The sequence below is a fragment of the Macrosteles quadrilineatus genome, unplaced genomic scaffold, assembly GCF_028750875.1.
Source record: "Macrosteles quadrilineatus isolate MER2022 unplaced genomic scaffold, UCM_ALF_1.0 Scaffold_1__1_contigs__length_201487025, whole genome shotgun sequence".
In the NCBI taxonomy this organism is placed as follows: Eukaryota; Metazoa; Arthropoda; class Insecta; order Hemiptera; family Cicadellidae; genus Macrosteles; species Macrosteles quadrilineatus.
In genome coordinates this window covers 134,192,345-134,219,219 of record NW_026542594.1, presented here as the reverse complement: position 1 = coordinate 134,219,219, position 26,875 = coordinate 134,192,345, and the positions used below count along the sequence as shown (strand labels likewise).

Here is a 26,875-nt window from a genome sequence, read left to right as displayed (position 1 = left end):
TATGTGTTTATGTGTAGATGTGTACAGAGCTATAGAGTTAAACTGTTGTCCGATTATGATGAAATATTTTTGTAGGTACTAATATCTGGTATCCACAGGCATTGTTCTTTTTTAGAGATTTTTATTAATAATGGTATAACGGTTGGTACTTTTTCCATAAAAAAACATAAAAAAACGAAAAATAGGGTTTTCTCGAAATTGGCCAGAACGATCTTAATTAAAATTAGTATATTGAGGAAATAATTTTTTCGTCAAAATTTTTGAGTTTGAACTTTGGGCGGGTATATCCGTTTTGGGGCCACCTGAACCCACAAAGTGGTTTCGAAGTTATGTCTGTCTTTGTCTGTCATGTGTTGATGTGTACAGAGTTACAGACTTAACCTGTTGCCATATATAATGAAACTTTGTTGTACGTACTTTTCAACTTTTGTGATCCACCCTCCCCCCCAAAAAACCTCACCAATTCACGGAAAATCTGATGTCTGAAAAGAACCACTGGACTTAATTTTATTGAAATTATGCTGTGGACCTTATGATACAAAGAAAAAAAATGATACCTCCATTTCTGTCAAATTAGGTCCAAAAATAATCGCACCTTTTATGGGTGACCCCATAAAATGTCATAGCTCCTCCCACTGCTTGTCCATGATAAAGGTTGTTGACAAGCTAAATGGGAGAAATTTGATAAAAAGATTGTGATTGCTTACAACAACTATATATTATGTACATTTAGCAATAAAGAATTTTTCTATTCTATTCTATTCTAATTATGTCATGTTGCTGATATCGCTTATCTTTCTTGTTTAAGACTAAACTTTTGTAAATGGCTGTATCGCGGCAGTACCTCGGGGAGGGGAAGTCCACCCAAGAACTTGAATACTGGAAACGCCTACAACGCTACCAACTAACCAATACATTATGTCACGTTCTTCCGAAGCTACAGCTTCACTCCCCCGAAGGTCCGAGAGAGCCGTAGATTGCTTAGATGACAGCTCGCTGGGTCCCGTTCTATTATGTTATTAGAGCGAGTGCACATAAAGTCGTCCACGTCCGCTGTCCGTCTCTGCTCTCCATGCAATGCCTCAAACCAGTGGTTCAGCGTTCGGCTTTGCTGTGTAGTAAAGCAAGAATATTTATCATTTTCCTACAGTCACTCGACAAAGTGGGCTTCCTTGTACTGTTTATAGTACAGAAAGCTGCTAATTGCTGTATATTTATACTTTGTCGTACTGTTTATACTTTGGCGCACATCAGGATTCCAACGAAACAACACAAAACTCAGGATTCAAATTGGATTGCAGATACCTTAATCTAATTGTCAAAAACAGTTCCCATACTCCGGACAGCTCGCATTGACAACTTCCTTCATCATGCCTACGTCGCGGATCCGTTTTCCTCCCTTCCCATAGCATTTTATGTTTGTTGATATCTTAATCTAATCGTCATGAACAGTTCCCACACTCCAGACTGCTCGCTTTTACTGCTTTCTTCACCACTTCCTACGTCATGGACCTATTTACCTCCCTTCCCATAGCATTTTAGGATTGCAGATACCTTGATCTAATCGTCATAAACAGTTCCCACACTCCGGACAGCTTGCCTTGACTACTTCCTTCACCACTTCCTACGTCGTGGACCTGTTTTCCTCCCTTCCCATAGCATTTTAGGATTGCAGATACCTTAATCTAATTGTCATAAACAGTTCCCACACTCCGGACAGCTCGCCTTGACTACTTCCTTCATCACTTCCTACGTCGCGTACCCGTTTTCCTCCCTTCCCATAGTATTTTATGATTGCAGATACCTTATTCTAATCGTCATTAACAGTTCCCACACTCCAGATTGCTCGCCTTTACTACTTCCTTCACCCCTTCCTACGTCGTGGATCTGTTTCCCTCCCTTCCCATAGCATCATAGGATTGCAAATACCTTAATATAATGGTCATAAGCAGATCCCACACTCCGGACAGCTCGTCTTTACTACTTCCTTCACCACTTCCTACGTCACGAACCTGTTTTCCTCCCTTCCCATAGCATCATAGGATTGCAAATACCTTAATATAATGGTCATAAGCAGATCCCACACTCCGGACAGCTCGCCTTGACTACTTCCTTCATCACTTCCTACGTCGCGGACCCTTTTTCCTCCCTTCCCTTATAGTTTTTGGAATGCAGATACCTTAATCTATTCGTCATAAACAGTTTCCACACTCCAGACTGCTCACCTTTAGTACTTCCTTTAGCACTTCCTACGTCACGGACCTCAAGCTAGTGTCGTCATTTGATTATATTTATGATTCATACCGTTTCTGTTCTAATATCTGTGGAATAATGCTATCAGCTATTTCTTATTTACTGCATTCAAAAGTCAACAGCTGATCATATGTCTTTTTTTATGTGTCAAATACTGCTTCCATAAGGATTACATTGAAACTTTGAGACCCAGTGGGGCGGATTCCTGAGAGTTATTTTCAACGCCATATAGATGTTGGCACTCACCGATATGGTCTTTATCACTATCCAAAATTTGAAAACGATTGATTCAGCCGTCTAGGAGGAGTTTGCGTATTACGAAATGCATAAAAGTCGACGTATAAGAGCTTCGCTCGCTTCGCTTGCTCCGCTCAACTATGAGCAGCTGATTGACTATTATACCTACGATTTAACCTGTCATTTCGTGTTTATAGTTTCAGTATTTCTGAACTTTCTAGTCGCGGAGCACATTTCTTGCCGAGGAAAAAATAGCGGAGTGATACGGACCGAGTACTACTTTCTCTAGGGCACCTATTTGTGTTGCCAGCTGAACCTAAAAATGTGTTGTATAATGTTTGAAAGACTAATTATTTATATGCTTTATAGTGACTGTAGGAAAAATATAGTGTAACACGAGTGCAAAAGGCCTTTGCTGCACTCGAGATCATTCATTAATTGTAAACATTGCTCTCGTGTGCAGCAAAGTGCCCCTTTGCCCACTAGTTACACAAATAACTATTGCGATAAGAACTTTCTATTCGATGGAGAAATCTTTTACTAAAATTAAAGCACAAGGTACAATAGGTTTACGTCTTGGTCCTTAGCAAATTAATAAAAAACAATTTTCACAGTAAAATTTCTAATACCGGGGCGCAAGAAATTAAGTAAAAATAATTTGTCTATGAAATTACAGTGATCGAACGTACACTCTTAAGTGACATTTTACAATTAACGATATTGGCTAATTTTAGGAAATTATTCTAAGTAATCGTATTTAAAAGTTTTGTTTGTCTTGTATAAATATATAATTTTCTAATAATAAGTTATATGAAAACAATAAATACAGAAATACAAGAGCAATAACGATAGTCTACTGAGGTCGTTATTGCTGTATTATAGTAGATCATAAATATCACCGACGATGACCGTAACTAACTGTTCCTGTATTTCAGCATCATTACATTAGATACACTTACCTACCGAGTACATTAATTCTTACTTGTGTTTGAAAAGAATTAGATTTAAGCAAGGTTATACAATGTTTTACTTTATTCATAAACTTTTTTCATATCGTATAAATTGAATAGTATATTAACAAAATGCTGTTTATAGCAAAATGCAGGTGTACAATATGTTAGCCTTAGAAAACATTGTAGATATAATACATAAAGTTTTAACGGTGATGGTTTTATTAACTATGTATTTATGCAATAATAATCCAACTAATGCCATTGGGTGGAATCCCTTATGTCTTTAAAATCTGTATCCCACCCAAAAAGTGTACAATAATCTTTCCCCCGCATACTACTAAATTGAAAAAAAAAAAAAAAAAAATACATCTTCCTCACTATTCATCCTGTATTGCCAGGCATCTTATTTTTATAGAATTGTGTATTGATTGCATTAAATTTATTGCCATCGTTCATAATGCATTATTTTCTACTTCAGATAGTTGTTAAACAATGATTATAACCGTCACTACGCAATGAGTTTTAATCATTAGGAGTTCAATAATACAGGGTGAGTTTCTACTGACCGTGTTAACTTCGCCAGTAGGTTCTACTCACTAAAAGGAACAAAAAAGTTCATATAAACCCTTGTCCGATTTTCAACCGTTTGGCTGTAATAGGGGATTTTGTGTTTTTCTTATTTTATTAGACTTTGCTCCACAATTTATGTAATAAAAACTTAACCAATTACTTTAGAGAGTTATAGTTAAAATCATTGGAAAGAATATTAAATTTGCTATAAATCAAAGGTTTCATTCAAAAATTATACCATTACATAGTCCACGTTATATCCAAAATAAAGTAAAAATGTCATTAGATTAATTAATTACGATAATGTTGATAAGCCCACTTTGATACATAAACCTTCATCTATGCAATGTTGAAATGCATAAAAAACTTGGCCATTTAATAATCTTTCAAATGATATGCTTTTCAATACTATTATTGATATAAACCAGTGAGAAATTACTAATAAACTGCAATAAAACACGGTCTACAGATTTTGTTTTGAAACAGTTTTTACTGTTAATAATAATTACTGTATTCATCATGTTGGCATACTCTTGATTGGTAAAAGGCTCCATAGTTTAATAAATGTTCAAAAACTCTTAATTGACTTGGAAATATAAAGTTAAAACAGCAAATTACTCAACAAGGTATGTTTAAGCAGCTGAGTTATCTAGCTATAGATGACAAATCAATAAAAGCTGACTTAATCAAGCACAAGGTAAAACTAATTATACAGCATTTAAGAATCAAACACACTAGGCCTACATCTTTGAAAATGTGAAAAACCTTGAGTTTATACATTTTATTAATTCAGATGATTTTAATAAATATTTAAAAGTTAAAATAATGTACAAATCTTATCAGATTGTTCAATAAAATACAACATGGAGTATACAGTAATTATTATCAACAGTAAAACTGTGCAAAAACAAAATCTGTAAACCGTGTTTTATTGTAGTTTATTAGTAATTTCTCACTGGTTTATATCAATAATAGTATTGAATAGCATATCATTTGAAAGATTATTAAATGACCAAGTTTTTTATGTATTTCAACATTGCATAAATGCAGGTTTATGTATCAAAGTGGGCTCATGAACATTTTCGTAATTAATTAATCTAATGACATTTTTACTTTATTTTGGATATAACGTGGACTATGTAATGGTATAGTTGTTGAATGAAACCTTTAATTTATAGCAAATTTAATATTCTTTCCAATGATTTGAACTATAACTCTCTAAAGTAATTGGTTAAGTTTTTATTACATAAATTGTGGAGCAAAGTCTAATAAAATAAGAAAAACACAAAATCCCCTATTACAGCCAAACGGTTGAAAACCGGACATGGGTTTATAGGACCTTTTTTGTTCCTTTTAGTGAGTAGAACCTACTGGCGAAGTTAACACGCTAAGTAGAAACTCACCCATGTGGATTTCCTATTATTCATAAGCACATACAACATTTTTGTTAGAGTCAGACTGATTGACTAATCAATCAAAACTATAAGCTTTGTATTAGGTGATTAAACATGAGATTAATCAGTTCTGTGGCAGTTTACAATGCTTGTCGTATCTTTTGCCAGGACAAGTATAGGAATTCACTTTATGTAGTGTATCACGTGACCACTCTAGCCCTGACTGTAGTCTGACGTTTATGGGCTCTTGGGTCTTAAGTTACAGTTCTAAACTGGTCACCGATGATTTAGTTGAAAGTTATCAACATTCTGGTGCGAGTTACTGTACTGTTTGGTTAAGTTGGTACTTAAGTTTTACTTTAACATTTTTCTGTGGCTATCCTTTATAATCAAATATTTTCTAAATGAATAAGATCATTGTAGTGCATATTTAAATTACTTGTAATTTGTATCAGGCTTATTGTATTTATACGTATGTTCCTACAGACATACATCTTGAAAAACGATACGAAATTTAGTAGTATGATAAAAATTATATAAAATGACATCTAATACAATAAACAATAAAGGATTTTTCTATAACAACCTTTTTTTCGCCCACCCTACTTAACCGGTTTTTATGACTCGAGTGCAATTTTATAGCTTATGATGTGGCGCAAAGGTGAATGATAATACTAAGAATATGTTGCAATTGGTAAGCCAATTTGAGTATGAATCGGCTATGTTTTAAAAAAGGAATGGCAAAGTGAACAATACCTTGCCTCTATCTAAAGGCCATTAGTATTTTAATAATTGCTAAAACAATAGTTCAAGAATACTTTTTAAAAGTTTACATCATACTACACCAAAACAGGTACTTTTCCACTACTGTTGATAATTTACTTATTTCATTTATTTGACGGACAAACCATTTCATACAGGATACAATTTGTGTTACAACTATTGAATTAAATTGATGAGTGATGACTAACAAACATGTATAAATAACAACAAAAGTGCATATCGTAATAACGATAACAATAATAATAATAATAACAACAACGAAATAACAAAAACAATAACAATGATGTAACAATAAATACTAAGATAACAATAAACAGCAACGAGAACAACAAAACATAAAAAAGGATTTAACAAATTAGTGAGAGATTAAGTTAATGAGATAGGTCATCTTCTCTAATCAAGTGGAAGCGAGCTGATCAATCTCCTGAAACATGTGGTGTTACAGTTGAAGAAATCAATTTCAGGTGGCAGAGAGTTTCCCATGGCTTGTATGCGAGCGATGGCACTGTGCTGTTCATAGAGCGTAGCATGATAAGACCTAGCAAACAGCTCCCTCGATCTGGTACCCCCTCCTGGGACGTGGAAGCTAATCCGCTCAAGCAACTCCGGACAGAGTATCTCTCCGTTGACCAGTCTATGTAGGAACATCAGATCGAATACTTTCCTTCTATACACTAGCGTACGAAGATCCAAGACAGCTGCCAAGGCGCACACTGGAACATCTGCGTAGCGGTATCCAAGACGAAGACCCACTAGGCGGATAAACCGAGTCTGTATTGACTGGAGTCTCTCCTGAAGATAGAGTTGGTAGGGGGACCACACTACTGAGCAGTATTCTAAATGTGATCTGACGAGGTGACAATAGAGGGTTTTCAGTGCCAATGGTGACGAAAAGGATCGTGAATATCGGGTAATAAGACCTAAGTTCTTATTTGCTTTTGCACTTATATAGAGTACGTGCTTTTCTGGACTCAAGGAAGCAGTGCACATAACACCAAAGTCCTTAATCTCGAAGACTCTGTCAAGGTTGCACCCATTCAAGCCATAGTTGTGGAATATGGGAGCCAAGGTCCGGTGAAAAGTCATGATAACACATTTTGAAGTGTTCAGAGCCATACAGTTCTCGCCACACCATCTCTCCACAGCAGAAAGACTATCCTGGAGGTCATAGAAGTCATCGATTGAATTGATGGTTGAATACAGCTTGATGTCATCAGCGAACAAGAGGTGCTTGACATGAATGACTCTTGAGATGTCATTAATAAAGATATTGAAGAGTACAGGGCCAAGATGTGAGCCCTGGGGGACGCCAGATGTAGCAGAGAACGATCTTGAGGTACAGGAGGCAAACTTCACCACCAGTTTCCGGCCACAGAGGTAAGACGAAAACCAGTCCAACAATGGGCCGTGGATCCCGTGAGACGACGGTTTAGCAAGAAGGTGAGGGTGGCTGACCCTGTCAAAGGCCTTGGAGAAGTCTAGGAATATGGTGTCGACCTGCTTTCGACCGGTGAACGAGGATATGATACTTGATACTTGTCATCTGTTGTTCTCATGTCATGAGACAACACTTTCTCTCCTCGAAAAGGCAGTATAGGCACCGTATTAGGGCTGCCAAGTCCTATAAGGTGTTGGACATTATAGAAAAGTCTTCTAATAAAACAAAGACCGTTTGGGAGATCGTAAATGAAAATAGAAGTATAGGAATTAAAATCTTCTTTGAATCGTTCAAAAACATTAAGAATGATAGAGGTTCAAATATAAGTGATCCAGCACTGGTTTCCAATATGTTCAATAGTTTTTGTTTGCGATGTAGGTATTGGATTTCATATCTGATTTACAATCTGTTTCTGATAAATAGCCATTCCTCTCGACACCAGTAACCAAGAAAGAGTTAGTTGAAATTATCAAGTAATTGAAAACTAGGTCATCATCAGGCCGTGACAGTATCCTCAAAGCTCCTCAAGTCATGCCGTGAATTTTTGGTGTATCCTTGGGTGAATATCATCAACCATTCATTTCAAACGAGTACACAAAAAAGGTGATGTGCAATTACAGACCCATTTCAATAACATCAACATTCTCCAAAGTTTTCGAGAAGGCCTTTTTGAGCTCGTTGTTGAATTTCACAAACCTTAACAGAGTCTTGTGTCCTAATCAGTTTGGATTCGACAAAGAAGGTCCTACTTTTAATGATATGTTTTGGATCATCAATAGGGTTGTAAATGCATTGGACAACCCATGCATTGGTGAAGCTGATTCTGGAGTCTTCTTCGATCTGCGGAAGGCCTTTGACGTGGTTTCGCACGATCTTTTGCTTGAAAAACTTAACACCATTGGAATACGAGGTGTGGCTAATCAGTGGCTGTCTTCTTATCTTAGGGGATGGAGACAAGTCGTCCAATTGCCATTTATTGACAAAAACATTCTGAAAAAGTGTGATTCCGATGTTTTGCTGGTCAAAGCCGGGGTGCCTCAGGATTCAATATTGGGACCTATTTTATTTATCTTATACATAAATGACATCAGATATAGTGTTTCAGATGCCCATTTGTGTTTGTTTTCCGATGACTCGTCAATTGTTGTTGATAAACCCACCCACGGTGTCATGGATGTTACTACTTTTCTTGAGTTTAACAACGTTGTCCAATAGTTCCTTGACAATGGTCTTGTCATAAATAATGGGCAGACCACTTTGGTGGACGTAACTATTCAAGACATCGCACTGTTCTCAGTGTTTGGATTGACGACACCATAGTGTATTCTAAGAGCAAATTGAAATAATTTTTAGGGCTTCACATTGACGAAAACTTAAAATTCTCATGTCAAACTGACAACATTTCCCAAAAGGTGAATTCCCGTGTGTTTGTGTCCTTGCTCCTTTCACAGACAAAACAGTCCTTTTATCTTCTTACTATGCGGTGGTTTTTCCCCTATTTGTCGCACGCCGTCACTATCTGCGGATCTTAAACATCAACAATATAAGATTATGTAAACTACAATTCATCATAAATACGTTGTACTTTTTTAGGCATGATGTTATCTGCAACAATGTGTATCTATGTTATTGATTATTATGTATTTTCTTTATAAATTGTGACACAATCCATGCATGTAATTATGATAAATGACAATAAAGGAATATTTGATTTAATACATCCGTAATTATAGTCTGGAAAGTAGATTTACTGTGCGCTTAGTCAGCTGATGAAATAAACAGCAAATTGCAACAGCCTATATTATTTTCTGAAATATAAAAATATTATTATCTATGTTTTCTCTTAAATAAATTGTGTTATGAGTTTAAAATGTACTAATTTTTCTGTGTAGTATGATGTAAAGTATCGTACGTTACTCGCACGGTAAAACACCACTTACCGGGCTAGTAACGTAATTATCACACAAATGTTGTGATCAAACTCACTAGAGTTTGAATATAGTTATTTTATAGTACTATCTACACAGTACACATTACATTATATAGTAAATAAATTTTTCCATTACTGAATGGCCAGGCCTATTTTTTGCTAGGTTTTGTTTGTAAACATCAAATAACTACGTATTTAAATACTTCAAACCATACTTGTTTTTGTATGGATTTCATTGTAAATTCATACACTTTGTAAATTAATTATTACTGTTAAAATATTTAAAATCTCTTACTATGCACTCATAGTTGTATACTGATTACTAGATGTATCTAGTAAACGATAAGAAAAAAGTATCTGTATATCTTAAATGTTTTGAATAATATCCAACAACAAAAGACTATATATGTGTTCTTAAATAAATAAATACATGTTAAATTTCATTATTTAAATATAATATGCAACAGAAACTACATTAGTCAAAAGTAATGTGTAAACATTACAATTATACCAAATGTATGGTTGATAATTTTATAATATTCAATAATAATTGAATAAAAGAAAAAATTGCAGGAAAAGCGGAAATTTAGTTATGGACATGATACAATTATTTTCTTGTCATCTGTTCATATGAAACCAATTCCATCGTATTTACATCAGATGGAAACAGTAAACACAAATTCTGTTGGATCTGTTATGATTGCAACGACACACTAATTAAATGTGCCATGTAGTTTTTATTGTTAAATCTGTCACGGAAACAGCTATGTTTTACATTATCGTTCTGATTTTAACGGTAAAAGATCAGAGAAAACAGTGTCTTGCCATATTAGCTTATAGGGTGTAAATGCCAAAATTTAACGAAAAAGTTCATACAAATATAGTGTATACGGGTTGAATTTTACACAATAATTTCACAATAGATAACCTTATGTCGTTTAAACAATAAAAACAAAAAAAAAAAACACATTCACACTTATTAAAACGTGAAATAATGCAACGTAAGGTTAGGTCGATTATAACTTTTGTAAACAATGCCTAAGTAAATACAATCTTTAATGTTTAGTTATGGATTAAACAGAAATAATTCTGATATTAACTGGGTGAGAAGAAATATGGAAAAACAACACAAAAACAAAAAAACAATATGAACAAACAAATCATGGAAGCAATTATGTTTAACAAACATTCAATTGTTTCATGATATTTATCAGTTAAGTTTCGTTTTACACTAAATGTTTGCCCAGAAAATATATTTCTATCTAATTATACAAAAATATATAGGCCTGTAGTTATTAGATTTATAATTTTACATTGTTTTTTTAATACAACTCATATTCCAAGAAATGTTTGATAAATATGGCCATATAATAAAGTACAATTTAACCTAGTATTAATTTTAAATTTGTTTATATTTAATGAACATAATATTGTTTTTATCGTTTACAATAATACGTTATCTTATATATTAAAACTTTACAGGGTTTTTTTATTTCACGATTCTGAATCAACCACTTGACGGATCTTCATGATTTTTGTGTTAAAAAAGGAAGATAATTTTGAGAGCTAGGGAATGTCAAAGCCATAATTTTAGTTTAGGGTTTTAGTTTTTTAGAAAATAAGTTTAAAATTTTAAAAATTCTAGCAGCTGACGCTAACATTCTACACTAGATTTTCGTATGAAACCATTTGCTTAACGTAACAGCTGTAAACCTGTGTGTGATACAAATTCAGCATTTGGATAATAATGACATGCATAGGGTTGACTTATTTATACTATGTGTAATGAATGCTATACTAATTGATATGTTCATTTATTGGGTAAGAGGATGACAGACTATTTAAATATACAGTACATGGTAAAATGCTAGATGTTCTAATTTATTTTATGGGCAGTCTTTAGAATTTTAAGTTTGTTTTAGTGCAATATATTTTTTTTTAATAACAGCTGGTTGAATATAAAAATATTCTATAACACTATCAGGTTAGTTTATTATTCCGTGATTTTGCCATTGATTATAGGATACAAGTAAGATTTTATAACCACTGATGTATACAAATCGAGGCTCTGCCAAGGAAATCTAATGCAAATTATTTTTTTTCTGTTCTACTTTTTGAGGAAAGAATAGGGAATAAACAATGTTTACATGTTTTAATTCAGCTTGACAGCTTTTTGTTTACAGTAAATGTTTAACCACTTGAACTTTGCTTGGATTAGAAATAGAAATAATGATATAACTTCAGTTTTAGTTCACTACTCAATTCCTGTACGTAGGACGGGTCAACAGCTCGTTTGTAGTTTAATATTAGATTAGTATATTTGATATGTCAAGAAGCATAAAATACGTTTGTGAAATAGTTAACTATCTTTTAGTTTTACCTTTAAAAAAAGTTTAAAGTTAAAAAAATGTTAAAAGTTTTTGTATTAATTAAAAAATTTTCTCCCTGTGAATTAATACGTGTTATTTCATTCAATTTGTTTTATGTAAGATAATATGATATCACCATACATAAATATCACGATTTGTTTTACAGTCTAATATTTATTTATGTATTTATGTCAATTCTCACCATATTTATCCTGTGATTAACAATAACTAACAATAATCAAAACCTACTTAGAAACACTATTAAAAGAAAATTGCAATATAGTAATATCTTATCATATAGTATAACTATTCAAGATTAGTCCAAAGAAAACCAAAATTACTGTCTGGTAAGTGGTACTTCATGTGAATTTACCAGCTGTAGCCATCCAACAATGGACATTTGAAATCCCGTAACTTTAGCCTTTTACTCTCCCCAGTTCCTACCAGCTCTTCGTTGAATAATTAACTTTATGTTTATTAGACATTGCTCCTTAAAACTAAATAAAATTTTAAAGTTTGGCCCAAGAGTTGCATTGCTTAGGTCCAAAAGTGTCGGGAACTACTGCCCAAGAAAGTAGCAAATTAAAAATCATTCCCATATTATTGCTTATCTATTTTAATTTGTGGTACTAAGGAAACAGAGACTTGGCTGTAGATTGGTAACGGTGGGGCACACGGGAGGGACTAAGGCTAACATATCTTGTAGTGTCAGCGTTCGCCGCTAGAACCGCTAAGTTGAAATGTTTTTTTTTTATTTTTAGTTATACAAATAACTTTTTAATTATAAAATATTGTTTTGAAATTATAAAACAAATTTGTAATTGTTAAAATAAAACTGTCATAACATAACCTAACCAACCAGACTTTCTGATAATATAAAAACTGGATAAGATAAAAATCTAATTAATGATTAGTTATAATTTTTAATTAATTATAAAATTATTTTAAAATTTAGTATTATAAAATTAAACTGTCATAACCTAGCCTAACCAACCAAACTTGCTGATATGAAAAATGTGTTGACAAAAAGTTAGTGCCACCAGCGGGATTCGACCCGGGACCTCCTGTATACCGAATCGAAACGCTACCAAATATGCCACAAACGCCGCTGAAATACATCGTTTCGTTACGGTAATCGTGTTGCCTCAAGAGTAGACATTAGCCACTAGAGATATGACGTCACTACACCTTTAGCCTTAGTCCCTCCCGTGTGCCCATTCCGATTGGCAACCATCATCCATTTTGAAATCACTAGGTACAAACTCTAAGGATATCAAATATTTTCTGAACAAGCCAAATAGGCCTAACTCAAATGTAAACTCATCAAGAAATATTCATTTTAATTACAATTAATTGTATTCTAAATTTAATTCCGAAACCTTATTTTACTACGCTTCAGTGAACCCCTTTGGACATTTTCAGACTGCATCTTTCTATTAAAGAAATAACAATGAAATGAAATGAATTTCTCTTTTTTATATATCATTCGAACTGGCATGAAAACCCCTTTCTGAGAATGAAAGAGTCTAAATAAATTTAAATATAGACTATCAAAAGAAATTAATTCACGTCATATAGGCCTAGAATTTAATCATCCAATTTAAACCATTACAAGTCAATTGACCATTTGTAATTTCTGTAATTAAAATTATATTGAAACCAATATTATTGAATTCAATCATTCCAAAACTAATGGATATTTATTATAAGATTATAGCTAGGGCTTACCTTGTAATAACTAAAGGAATAAATACACAGACACAATAGTAAAGAAGATCTTAATTAATGCGCATCAATCAATGTAGGCTTATTAATTGGCCAAGAGTTTTTGACAACATAATAAGTGAGTATAATCGTAATAATAGTAATAGTAATTCAAACTAAGGAAGTATGTAGTAACATGCCAAGTCATTGAAAAAGATTGTACTGCAGAGACGCTGGTACTAATAATTATGTAACATGATTTCTTCTAAGATTGTATTGTTTATCATACAGAAAATTCAAAGTATAGGTCGCTGCATTGTTTTTTTTTTTTAATTTCTTCTTTTACAGTAAATACCATGGTAATTTTTGTTTGATAAATAATGTTTGGTATATTTATTTCAGCAAAATCTATAGTTAACTTTTAAACTAAAACTACATTAATTTACCGATATCGTATGTAGTATCTCAACATTCATTCACTAATATCCGTTTGGCTTTCTGCAGTCAAAATGCGTTGTAAAAGGCTGGTATAGAAATATATCATAACAAAAAACTTCTATCCCTATTTGTAATTAAACACTTGCCTGAAAGTCAAACTCAATCTTAATACCCGCCGAGCTTACACAAACAAAAGGAAAACTAATCTAAAAGTTTACACATCAGTTGAGTAAAAGTTCCATCAAAGGTGCGCCTACATTCGATATGATGCAGCAGATAGGGTTCTGATTTCATATTTTTTCGCTGTCACATATAATCATTTGCTGTAAGTTTTACTATTTTCACTGATTATAAAGAGCGTATCTCAATTTAGTTTGTCGTCTATAGTAAGTAATTGTATTTACTTTTAATCATCTCTTTCACTCTTCATGTCTAATAACATTATAGGCAACCTGGGTTTTAAGCATATATTTCGCACTGATCTTCGATTTAGAGTGGGAGACGGTGAAAAGATATTTGGAATGTGTCCACTATCATATTTAAAATCTATCTAATGTGTGTTGAGATCAGAAATCTGTTTTATATAATATATTAAATGATCATAAAGTCCTATATAACTTTACTGGAATAGTTTTATCAAAGGATTATTAGCCTTTTAATGTTTTACTATTGAGGATATACAGGGCGTTTATAAAAGAATCATCAGATTTCAATGGCATGTTTCTCAGCCAATTCTTGTCCCACATTATTATTTGAAACATGTGCTTAAAACGCAAGTTTCCAAGTTTTATAATCAGCTGTTCAATAATCAGGCTTGGCTTTTTCTTGGACGTGTTTGCATAATTTTCAAAATGATTACAATTAAAAAGAAAAAAACATTTTTTGTTATGACTCAAGTTCATCTCTAATAACCGTCCAGCGTGAGTTTCGGAGTCATTTTAGACAGACTCCTCCTACCTACCAAAGCATTTTAAGGTGATATCGCTAGTTTGAGAACTCTGCCTCGTCCTCCTCCTTAATATCTTTGTTCGTAACTTGAATGAGAAGGTACCTCAGAGGTGGATTGGCAGATGTAATGATAGATAATGACTTGGCCCTTCTGAAATTGTTCCTTACATCTCCTGATCTTACGGTGTGTAATATTTTTCTATGGGGCTATGTGAAAGACAACGTTTATGTACTGCCAATGCCAAAAACGCTCCAAGAGCTCCTTGGACGAATTCGCAATGCCGTAGAATCAACCAACCTTGCGATGCTAGCCGGTGTATGGTACAATTTACAGCATAGATTGGAAACTTGCTCCACGGCTGATGGACGGCACATTGAGCAGCTGTAGGGGTATCTATGAAAAATTTTAAAAATATCCTCTTTGTTGATGTGTTTTATATCCGTATTTGTTTAACATTAGCGTCAATAAAATGTTTTTAAACCTGATGATTCTTTTATAAACGCCCTGTATTATGATCAAAAGAGGTTATAAGATTGGGAGCGAGGCGTCGTCCTGTAATCCAGCTACTTGGAGATCATGACTTGTGGACATTTATAGGAATGATCTGTGGATTGTGGATGCCATACTCATTGGTGTGGATTTATGTCTGCATTCATGATAACGACGAATGTCCGCATTACTAGCCTGATAATTAGACCAATATTTTAAATTACAAGACAAAAATGGGTTTTGGATTCCACTATAAACTGTAGGTCTCTAGCTTGTCATTGGCTGTACGGTCTATAAATTAACTGTCCTGTCAACCTTAATCAGTAAGTAAGAAGACTACAAGATCAGCTTAAAATACCTACCCTCGTATGGTCGTAATTTCAGATGAAATTATTTAAGTATTATCACTTTGGAATAACTCACTCACTCTGTTCAGTATTAATCTATATTACCTTATTTAAATATAAAATACTATTGTATCGTTATTATGTTGTATTGTATTGTGCTATTGACTATTTCATCCATCTCGTCTATTGTTGAATATCACTCTACAAATTTGGTGGGCTTTTACTCTACAAAGAAACTTTAATAATTATAATATTTTACATATTTTATTGTACTATATCGCAATAAGCGTAGCTTATGCAGTATAGTCCATTATTCTATATTGATACATACATTATGAATTATAGAATATTGTTTTATAACCTAGGTTGGGAATAACGAATAGGTTCCCATTTATCAATGAAACTGGGGCAACAGCCAACTTTAAAAGGGGTCTGTATAAAATAGCTTTGTGGTGAATTAATTAAATATTCCAAAAGTAAGGTCCTTGCCAAATGAAAATAGCATAGGTTTAAAAGTATGGTAATGCAAAACTATGTATTTATAGTTTATAGATTTGTGTTATGTATAACGGAGACGATATTAATTAATTTCTACTTCCGAATAATAATGGCTAATCTATTAGAATATATTGTATTTTAATCATAAAAAAACTGACGTGTAGTTGCTTCTGTAAATCAGTTCTTGGAAAATAAGTGAAAACGATGTTGCTTTGAAAAAAGATAAAAAATAATTTTAAAACTCTAAAAATGGATGAAATTACGTTTGGTTTCCGTGACTAGAATAGAGTTCATAATTAATTAAATCTTTGCATGATGTAATATACAGGGTGATTGGTATAAGTGTGCCAGCCGTTTTATTCGAAAACTATATGAGATATCAAAAAAAAAATTTAAAGGGTAAGTGCCTTGAATTTTTTATTTAAAAAATCGTAGTCAAGTCGAAATAATTATTTTAGCCACCATTTTCCAATATGGCCACCAACTTTGATTTTTCTTATAGAACATCCTGTATTTTATGTTGTATTCTGGTAGGAAATGTAATTTTAAGACGATTTTATAATTGTGATTTTTTTTATAAACCTAACCGTGTCAAAGATAATAATGGTTAAAGTTTTGAAAATTCTGCATGAGAAAGAGTTTTGATAAAGGCCTAAGCAAGCATGCTGTTTTTTCGAAAACTATTCGAAATTTCACAACTTAAACCATTATTATCTTTGACACGGTTAGGTTTATGAAAAAAAAACCACAAGAATAAAATCGTCTTATGATTATATTTTCTACCGGAATACATAATAAAATACAGGGTGTTCCAAAAGAAAAATCAAAGTTGGTGGCCATATTGGAAAAATGGTGGCTAAAATAATTTTTTCGACTTGACTACAATTTTTTTAATTAAAAATCCAAGGCACTTACCGTTTAACTTTTTTTTAAAATCTCTTATAGTTTTCGAATAAAACGGCTCACACACTTATATCAATCACCCTGTATGTTTACCATTAATAATTATTGGCCCTTTAAAATTTTAGATTTACAATTTTACTAAGAAATTGATTGAGAGTGAAATTTTTTCCGTAAAGGTTCTGCATTATAAAACCCTATTAAATTTAATAAAATCCCAATTGGCTCGTTAATTTCCGTAAAACACAGCATATAGAATACGCCGTTTAGGAACTTAACAAATAAATTTTTCTAACTTTATCTGGCCGTTTTGTAAGATTGGTTTTGCAGTTGACATTTTAGGGAATTTCATGTTTTAATAACGATTTTCAACAAATATTTGTTATTTACAACGCATTCAAAAGAGGTATTTTGTTGATAAGAATGTATAAAAACAATTAAATAGTAACCTTGATCACTATCCTATAGTGACTTGAAATTATAAAATAAAAAAATAAAAAACATTTTAAGTATAACAAATATTAAATATAAACCTAGCAAACTAACATTAAATTTTTGTAATTTCATAAATTTATTAATCGATTATATGAAAAATGTGATTGATTTTCTAACAAAATTTTGGAAAAATCTTAATTTGGTGCAGTTTTTTAGTTTACGAATTATAAAGAAACTTTAATTGTTCTCAATAATGTATTGAGTATCATATTTGGATCGGGTAATAGTTTTAAAATCAATTAACATTCGACGCAGCGTGTATTACCAGATGATTTACTGAACTATGAAATGTTAAAAGAGTTTTACAACATATATTTTTGATTTGATTTTATCCTGCAAACATCGCCAGACCACTGACGAAGAAAGTTTTTCAATTACTCGCTGCCACATCATGATTAAAGTTGAAATCTACGTTATATCTTGAATCAAGAGTTTGAGGGTTTTATAATCAATTTCTTTGTTGATGCCAGAATTTATATTGTGATTTTTAGTACATGTAATATTAGATAGCTTTTAAACCTATACATTTGCTTACTAGGTATCTAAGGTACGCACTATTAAACAACCCCATTGTAAAGACCTAATATAGTGAATACATCCGTTATATATCCGTGTTTGTAAGGAATGTTTTAAATATTTACTTTCATTAGTGGGATACATAGTGCAGGGTCTCAGGTGTGCACTACTCGTTGTGGAGTACTCAGGAGTAAAGATACTCTCTATTATCAACTTAAGTGTTACTTAATATAGTACAATGCGGGGGACCAAGCTGGTGTAGTGGATAGAGCACAGGACTTCGGTCCCTGGAGTCGCGGGTTCAAATCCCACCAAATCACCAATGGATTTTATCTAAATGATAATGCCGCAACCCCTAGGTCTATCCTGAGTAAAGTGAAAAACAACCCCGGGCTCGTTCATAGCGTCTTAGGACAAAAAAGAGTAGTGCAATGCAGGGATAAGATATAAAGATATAAAAGATATATATAAAGATATATAAAGATATATTAAGATATAAAGACTGTTTACTCCAATTATAATATTTATGACTATGAAGTAGTATTTAATCGATTTAATTACAGTACATTATTTTTTTTCTTAAAAGTTTGTTCCTGAGTCTATTAGATTAATAACATAGTTTACACAGAAAATACATGACGTGTATGGATAATTATTTGATTAGAGTCTTGAAAGGTATAGTATAAAAGGTATGATAAGAATTAAACTTTGACTAATATTGCCGTTTTACGGATATTATTTTCACATGGTTTAATACACGAGTGAGGTTGAATAGTAACAAATTACATTATGCCTGGAATGAACACTTAGTCCGTATAACCAAATGTGTGATTGCACGTGCATTTGCACAAGAAGCTGTATGTAAGATAATGCTTCAATTACATAACGGTAATTTTGTATTTTTAACCATAAACCGAGATCACGCATATACTTGAGTTTGACATAAATAGCTTTCTCACTTTAAATAACATCAAAAATTTCAATTACATCCCATATTTATAGGTGGTTGAAATATGTTGTCATCGATTCTGCGTGTTAACTGTGTCTCATTGATGACAGGGGAACATGAGTTGAGTATGTGACGTCATCATTGTGTAACCTGACACAAAGCAGCGTGAGTCAGTAATGTCTCTGATTATCTGGTTGTACACTAATCAAAGAGACACTGTTGTTATACACTGCTCAAACAATAACCAGATCTAAAAAACGGGTTTAGCAGATGCATACATGTTTGTGATTCCAACAATCATATGTAGTTACACACTAACTCCAACTCAGATCTCCATATTTAATAAACTTGGAGATGTGTTTTGCTTGGGACATTCTATACAACCATTTGAAAAAAATAAACATTTTCGTTAATGTTGTAAAAACATTTTGAAAATGTGTTAATCACTACAGATGTAATTTGTCATTAGACTATGAATTAAATATGATATCTGACGAAAGGTCGGTGTTAGATAATAGGCCTAACAAGGCTAGTGTTTGGACCGTTCCTATTCAAAAATACTTTAAGTAATGCCAATAGCGTCGACAATTTCAATTCCCCAACATATATTTGTAGTCAAGAAAGGATTTATCTGAACACTAGATTCCCGCACGTTTTACGGAACCACAGATAGTCAATACTATGCTATGGTCGAGGAGAAGACTAATAGCTCAAACCAGATGCTAATTGAGTAGAAGAAACGAAGCTTTTAGAGATCGGTTCATATGCAAACTATGTAATCAATTAACTCAATAATGGCTGAACATATTGAATCCAGGATTATTTCAACAAACAGTGTTCATGTCAAAACACAACTGTGAAACTTACTGTGTGTTTGTTGAAACAAACACATTCAAATTTGATAATGCCTGTATACTTTAAGACTTTATTTTTGCAATGTTTATTATTACCCTTATGAGTTGCTATGATGGTTACGAGATAACAACGTAGTTGTAAACAAAGAATCGTAGCGTGATGCGACCTGGCATTGTGTACCCACGAGCACCTCGGCTTCCACATGCGCGGATTGCCATGGAACAGTTCTTGGGGTTACAGCTTCCGTAATAGCTTCACTGTATTTGCTTCTTGGACGAGGTATGATATAATAGTCTCAATCCAACAGTTTCAGTTGCAAACTTTGTATTGCAAATATTTTTACTTTGGATTTTGACTTTAGAGCTGCTTGAAAAGTCATTTGTTATTACGAAATTGTTGTGCTGAAGCTGAAGTGATTTTTATGAATTATTGACAAATAAATGTGGTGTGCTTTAATAATAATCCTGCAAATAAAAGTCAGATTTGCCTTGTTTATATAATTGTATCAAACACGCCATAAAACCTATTTGAAATAGTTCTAATTGCATTTTAGGTGTTTATACCAAACAAACTCCTAAAAGAAACTCTGTGTTTTTGTAAAGAGAAAAGTTCTTCTAGCGTAAGAGGCTTAAGGAATCGAAATCCTCTTATTACTGAAAGAGCGAAAACCCATTTCTTAAGACCATGTAGGAAACATTTTTAATAAGTATTAAGATTTATTTTACTTATGAAGAAGTAATTTAGCAAACCATTTATAGTAGTTTATAAGGGGTAATAATAATAATAAAAGCAATGTTTTGTATAATATATTTATTAGCCAGTTAAATCAAAATATTGGTAGTTTTCCTTGTAAAACATACTTTACTTGCTTACTCCTTACTTGTAAGAAGGCTCTTTCTTTTAACTTTTAACGTATACATTGTTTTTCATATTAATTAATTATTATTCTAATAAGTATTGATTCCATATTAATTTTCTTCATAAAATATTTTTTACGATGTTGTAAAAAAATACAATGATTCTATTGTTGTTGTAGGTACTGTTAAATACACCGAACCACAATTTTAAAAATTGCGGTAAGAAAGATCCTATATATTTAGGTAGCCTACGAACAACTTTATGTGATAATTTGACTTGAATTTCTAAATAATGCATACCTTACTTTAATTACAAAGTGAAAAACATCAAAGTGTATGCATCAAAGCAATAAAACAAATACGATATTAGTCTTTGGTCAACGAACATAAACGCTTCTTTTAATACATAAAATGCAGTTCAAAATATAAAAAGACATACATTATAATACTGACAATGGACTGTCTGTGTGTTTTATGTCATGTGTAAAACTATGAACTTAAATAAATAAATGTATAATTCTGCTGTTGATTTTACTGATGATTGTAGGGACAACTAGTCTTATAAATAATATCTTCGGCAGATTTTTTTAGCATGCATTGTTTTATATATATATATATATATTTTTTTTTTTATTACATTAACAATACGTGAGAAGAGAAATAAAGATAATCCGAAATCTTTACTCGTCCGTAGAGAAGTTCGTATGTTCATTGCAGCTGCCTCCTCCCAGAGGAAATAGCAGACTAATGTTGTACAGTGGTAGGATACTACTAGAGCTGAACAATGTCAGGTAAGCGATTGAATCAATATATTTTCATCAATTTAATTAAGTTGTTATCATGATTAAAAATGTAATAATATTTTCCTGCCTATAACCCGTGATCCATCAATCCAAGTCAACAATAAAATCAAATGTCAAATATGTAGTAACACCCAAATTTACTACCGCAATTACCAAAATGTCTTTATTTGCCTATATGAAATGATGTATTATACACTATGGGCTGTAGATTCTATCAATGACATTGACTGTGAAAGGTTGAAGTTAAACATTTCATAGCTATAGTTACTATAAAAATTACAAAGGTGATTTTATTGTGAAGTATTTATAATATAGCAAGTATCTCATTGTTTGTGTAATACGATTTCGTGATGTTTAACCAAAAATTATAAATTCAATACAAACTCGAACAATACCTTTTGAGGTAAATCAAATCATAAAACAAAACTATATACTATCCATGTAATATTTTAATATAAAGATAAACTACCAAAAGACAAAAATACCCCCGCCGCAGCAAACCTGCAGACTAAGCGAATTTCCATTTGCCTGATTGGATTTACAATAAATTGTTCTTAAAAATATCACTATATTCCCGTATTCAAATATAATTAGTTTATCGAGTCCTTAGGTTTGCTGCAAGAGGGAGGGTAAAAAGTGGGTTTTTTGTAAAATGTTAATAGTTAAGTAATAATTAAATGTAGGCTATTTCCAAATTTGATCAAAATATGTTCTTATTTTACCTTTATATCACGCATCCAACATTTCTATGCTATAACAACTGTATCTATAGCCTAGCAAATTTATGATTAATAACGGAAGCGAATGAGTTAATATATAGCAAAATAATAAAAAGATAAAATTGTAAAATAATAAAAAAATAAAGTAATAGTTATTTGTGCAACTAGTGAGAAAAGTGAGCAATTGACTCACTCGAGAGAAATCCTTACTCACGAGCCGCAGGCGAGTGAGGAATGGTTTCTCGAGTGAGGCAATTGTACTTTGAACTCGAGTTGCACATTATACTTTTCCTACAGTTACCATAAAACAAATAAATTGGTGAAGAAACATAACCTATTTTTACACAGAAGTGAACTTTTAACATAACATTTAATGTGAAGTGACAAATACAACAGTACAACAGCTGACCAGCTGATTTACAGCCAGTGCTGCCAACGTATTTCGCGCGCATACGACGTTGCCTACATGTTACGCGCTCACTATTTCGTGCCTTCACGTTGCAAATCTGGAGTGAGACGAAGTAATTAGAGTGAGACAATGTTAACATTGTCTCACTGATGAGCGAATTGGCCACTTTGCTTTCTCAAATCAGTGAGAGAACATGTACATTGTTAGGTAACTGTAGGAAAAATACTTTGCCAAACTATAACGGTTTTAATAAAAGTGACAGGAACCTCATTATTGGGCTAGTGCACCTAATCCGGTTAAACCTTTGCTTTTTACGACTCTTCCACAACTAAAGTCATGTTGACCTTCTATGGAAAATCCTTTAAAGATCTACAATATATTATAAACAGTAATAAATGTTAATATTTCATATATTCCATACGGATTTCGTATTAGAATACAATCAGAGACAACCAATTGTATTTTATTAGGAGTGTTATGAAAAAATAACCTTTAAACACTACATAATATCAAAAAATTTTTATTTTTTTTTAAATGAGTCTTTAAAAATGTTCTATGGAAATACATTCTATCAATGGAAGCATCTGATTGCAGACAGATTATATAACGACATTTAAGTTAACTATACATGTAGGGTCTCTTATATGCCATAATGTACAATAAATGCTCCATCAAACTAACATCACACATATGGGGACATGGTTCTTGTCTATGTTTGACTATAGATAAGTCAAATGTGATGACAGGGCATACATAAAACGTCAATCTCCATATTGGAATTTACGGTATATCATATGGCTTCATATTTGATGTACTGCAAACAGTATTCAAACGAAAAATATGTTTTGTATTTACCCACAATCTCATACCAATTAGTGGTTTAGAGTTACGATAAAAATAATTTTTTATGAAGTGTAGGATGAAGTAGACTGAGAGAACTTTATGCATTTTATTTGGTTCTGTACACCGTACTACACTTTTGTTCAAGTTAGAGATTCAAGACATGCTCTACAAGTGAATGCATTACTGAATACTTTTATTGTGTTGACTAGAGTGACCGGGTGATTTTTATAAAGTAGTATTACGATTTTTTTATTAAGATAATTAGCTTCTAGTAATGTTTATTTTATTGTACCAAAAAAAATAAACATTGTGATTGTGTGACATGTCATAGACATTTCAAAACGAATTTCTCAAAGAAGTGTCAAATCCAAAGCAATTTATAATAACGCGTGTTTATGTGTAATCCGTTTAAATTTGCTATGAGTCGTTAACCACCACGAATCCCTTGGGTATAACATCCCATTGTAACCCATAATGCTTGGAACTAAACGCTTAATAACGCAATACGAGAACAAAGGTGAATTAGAAGCCTGCTTATATACCGTAATTGAGTAATGTGATTTGCGTTCATAACACGAAGTCCAGATATTCTCTTTTGTTTCTGAAATACTTGGTAAGTATTGACAGTTTATTGTTTACTAAAAGCACACATAGGAAGCTTAACTAACTACATTCTACATATAGATATACGTTACATTTCTGTATTTTATAATGCGCGTGACGTTGATAGTAGTTAATCTCTCTGTAAATCCGTAACAACTTTTGATCTCAGTTTAATGCTTTTACCATGGTACAGTAAATAGTTTTTTTTTTATTAATTTTTTTTATCGGGAATGTAACAAACACTCTACTCAATCAATTCCTACTTAACACAACTATAAATACCTTTTGTATGGAAGAAAACTGGCCAAAATAATGATTAAAACCAATCTTGATTTTAATGAAATTGCCAAGATACTTTTATTAATATGGTTTTCTTAAAGGTAAGTAATACAAGTAGCTAAGTAATGTTTGATCAACTTGGACGATGACATGTTATGCGATGTGTCAAACATTTGTACAAAGTTGAACGATAAAATATTTTTTTTTTATTTGTACATTAAAATTGACTAGAGAACGTTGAAAACAGTCTACAGGTTTTTGAACTAAAGTTATACATCACTGTTTTCCATATTATCTTTTTTTTAATTTTACATTCCACAAAAGGTTGTAAGCCATAAGTTACATTCCACTAGATACAGTTGTTATACTTTCTGCTATTTTGGTATTTGAAAAGTTAAAAATATGCGATTATTGACTATTTGTTACGCTAAGAAACGTATAATTCCCGATTGGGTTGATTGTCCTCAAGCTTAGGATAGAAGCTCGTATTGTAATACCATCAAACCCCATGTATGGTTGAATATAGATTTCATATTGCAGCAACAGAGATTGGAAGGACCAACTCGACGATTGTATTGTGAATTTATGAAAATTGAAGTGCCACACGACGGTTGTTTGTAAAGACCCGTGACCATTTATAGCTTCTTTGCACCTTATCCTGACTTTGCACTAAATTAATCAACCGTTTCTTGTTATAATCTTCTATGGAACATAAAATTGTTTAACACTAAAACAAAGCCCGAAAATGCCATGTAATCGAATCGGAGTTAGTTTTTATGAGGAACCTCATATTAAAAAACACTGTTGTGTCCTATGTTACCATTTTTTATTTTTTTTTATTTTTTAAAGCTTAGTATTAAACTACTTTGATTTGTATTCGCGGTTGTGTTTTAATCAATCTTAAAATATAGAATGTGGTAAGTGCCACAACTATATTTTCTTATACCTTAGCTTTGCAGACAAACAAGACTGTATTGACTATATTGCCAGGGGCCCTATTATAAAAAGATCAAGTTTGAATTGTAAAACAATAGTGTAAATTCATAATTACTTTAGATAAGTAAGTTTAGGATTATAACTTCCTGTTGTTGCAACTTCCTGAGCAGTCTTATACATAAATTTATTTTCAAAATGGATTTAATAGATTTACACACTTAATTAAAAATCTACAATTTCACTTAAATAAAAATTCCACCTTACATTAATTAAATCAATTTTCATTGTAAACTCTCTCCCATAAATATTTTAAATCTTACTCATGATTTAAAATTGGGATTTAATAAGAAGAGTTTTAAAATCATATTCCTTACAGATGCATGCATACGTGTACCCGAAAGCAGAATATATGTGTTAAGGAGTGCTAATCCCAATAAGAACCTTTAATTTCGCTCCATATTCTATAACTACACCATTTTGACATCTTCTGTCATACAGAGAATCACCTCAATTCCACCCTTTCAGAAACTTCCACCATAACTCAAATGTAAGTGTTATGACGGAAGCAGTAAGGGGACTTTTCGTTATCACTTCTCACCCGGGACAGATAAACGATGTTTCTCATTTTGATCGTGTTTTCCGTTTTAGTTTTTTACTTAAAAGTTTTCAATCTTACCTCTTTGATTTTACTAAGACTACAATCAGTTATAGTGATTTATATTTTACATTTGTTAATTTACATTTCATATACTATTTGCAACAAATTGCATGTCTTAGCATAGCTATCGTAGAAGTGTTGTTATTAATAGGCTGCTTGTACATATTCAAGAGTACAAATTAATTAATTAACAAAGTAATTACATTCACTGATACGCTTTTTAATTTTTCTTTTAACATAATATTTTTTTAAGTTTTATTACCAGAAGTATTTGCTCAAATACACGCATTAATTTATGTAAGTGGTTTACTGTTTATAACAATTCTGTGAGACAAAATATGTTTGACCAGAGCCCAAAGTATGAGTTCCTCAAAATAGTACAGTTTCTGTAGCTTGCTTGGAGATTACGAGTTAAGCCAGAACATCATATTGTTGGGAGCATAAAATAAATAATGAAATATCCTTCCATGCTCTCAATTGTAGTCTCACGCTGGCATTGGCTTATAAATCATGTATTTCATATACAGGGTTGTTTACCCTGAACAACTTAGCCAATTTAAATTCATTGTTAAGCCCCTGAGCTGTAGATATTATTGTAAGACTAGATTACTTACGTCAATAGCTCATTGAATCGTGAATTTCACTTCATGTTTCAGTACATGTTTTGACGATTCAATGAGGTATTGAAGTAAATAATCTCA

General features: G+C 32.3%; 1 protein-coding gene across 1 annotated transcript in view; it reads right to left on the bottom strand.

Annotated features, from left to right (window-relative positions):
- Positions 1-6,583: 6,583 nt before the first annotated feature.
- LOC129000783 (uncharacterized) overlaps positions 6,584-26,875 on the bottom strand; it is a 128,096-nt gene continuing 107,804 nt past the window's right edge. Inside the window, exon 4 of the mRNA XM_054427783.1 lies at positions 6,584-7,668. Within this exon, the coding sequence (XP_054283758.1) occupies positions 6,584-7,668 (1,085 nt within the window). The remainder of the gene's footprint in view (positions 7,669-26,875) is intronic.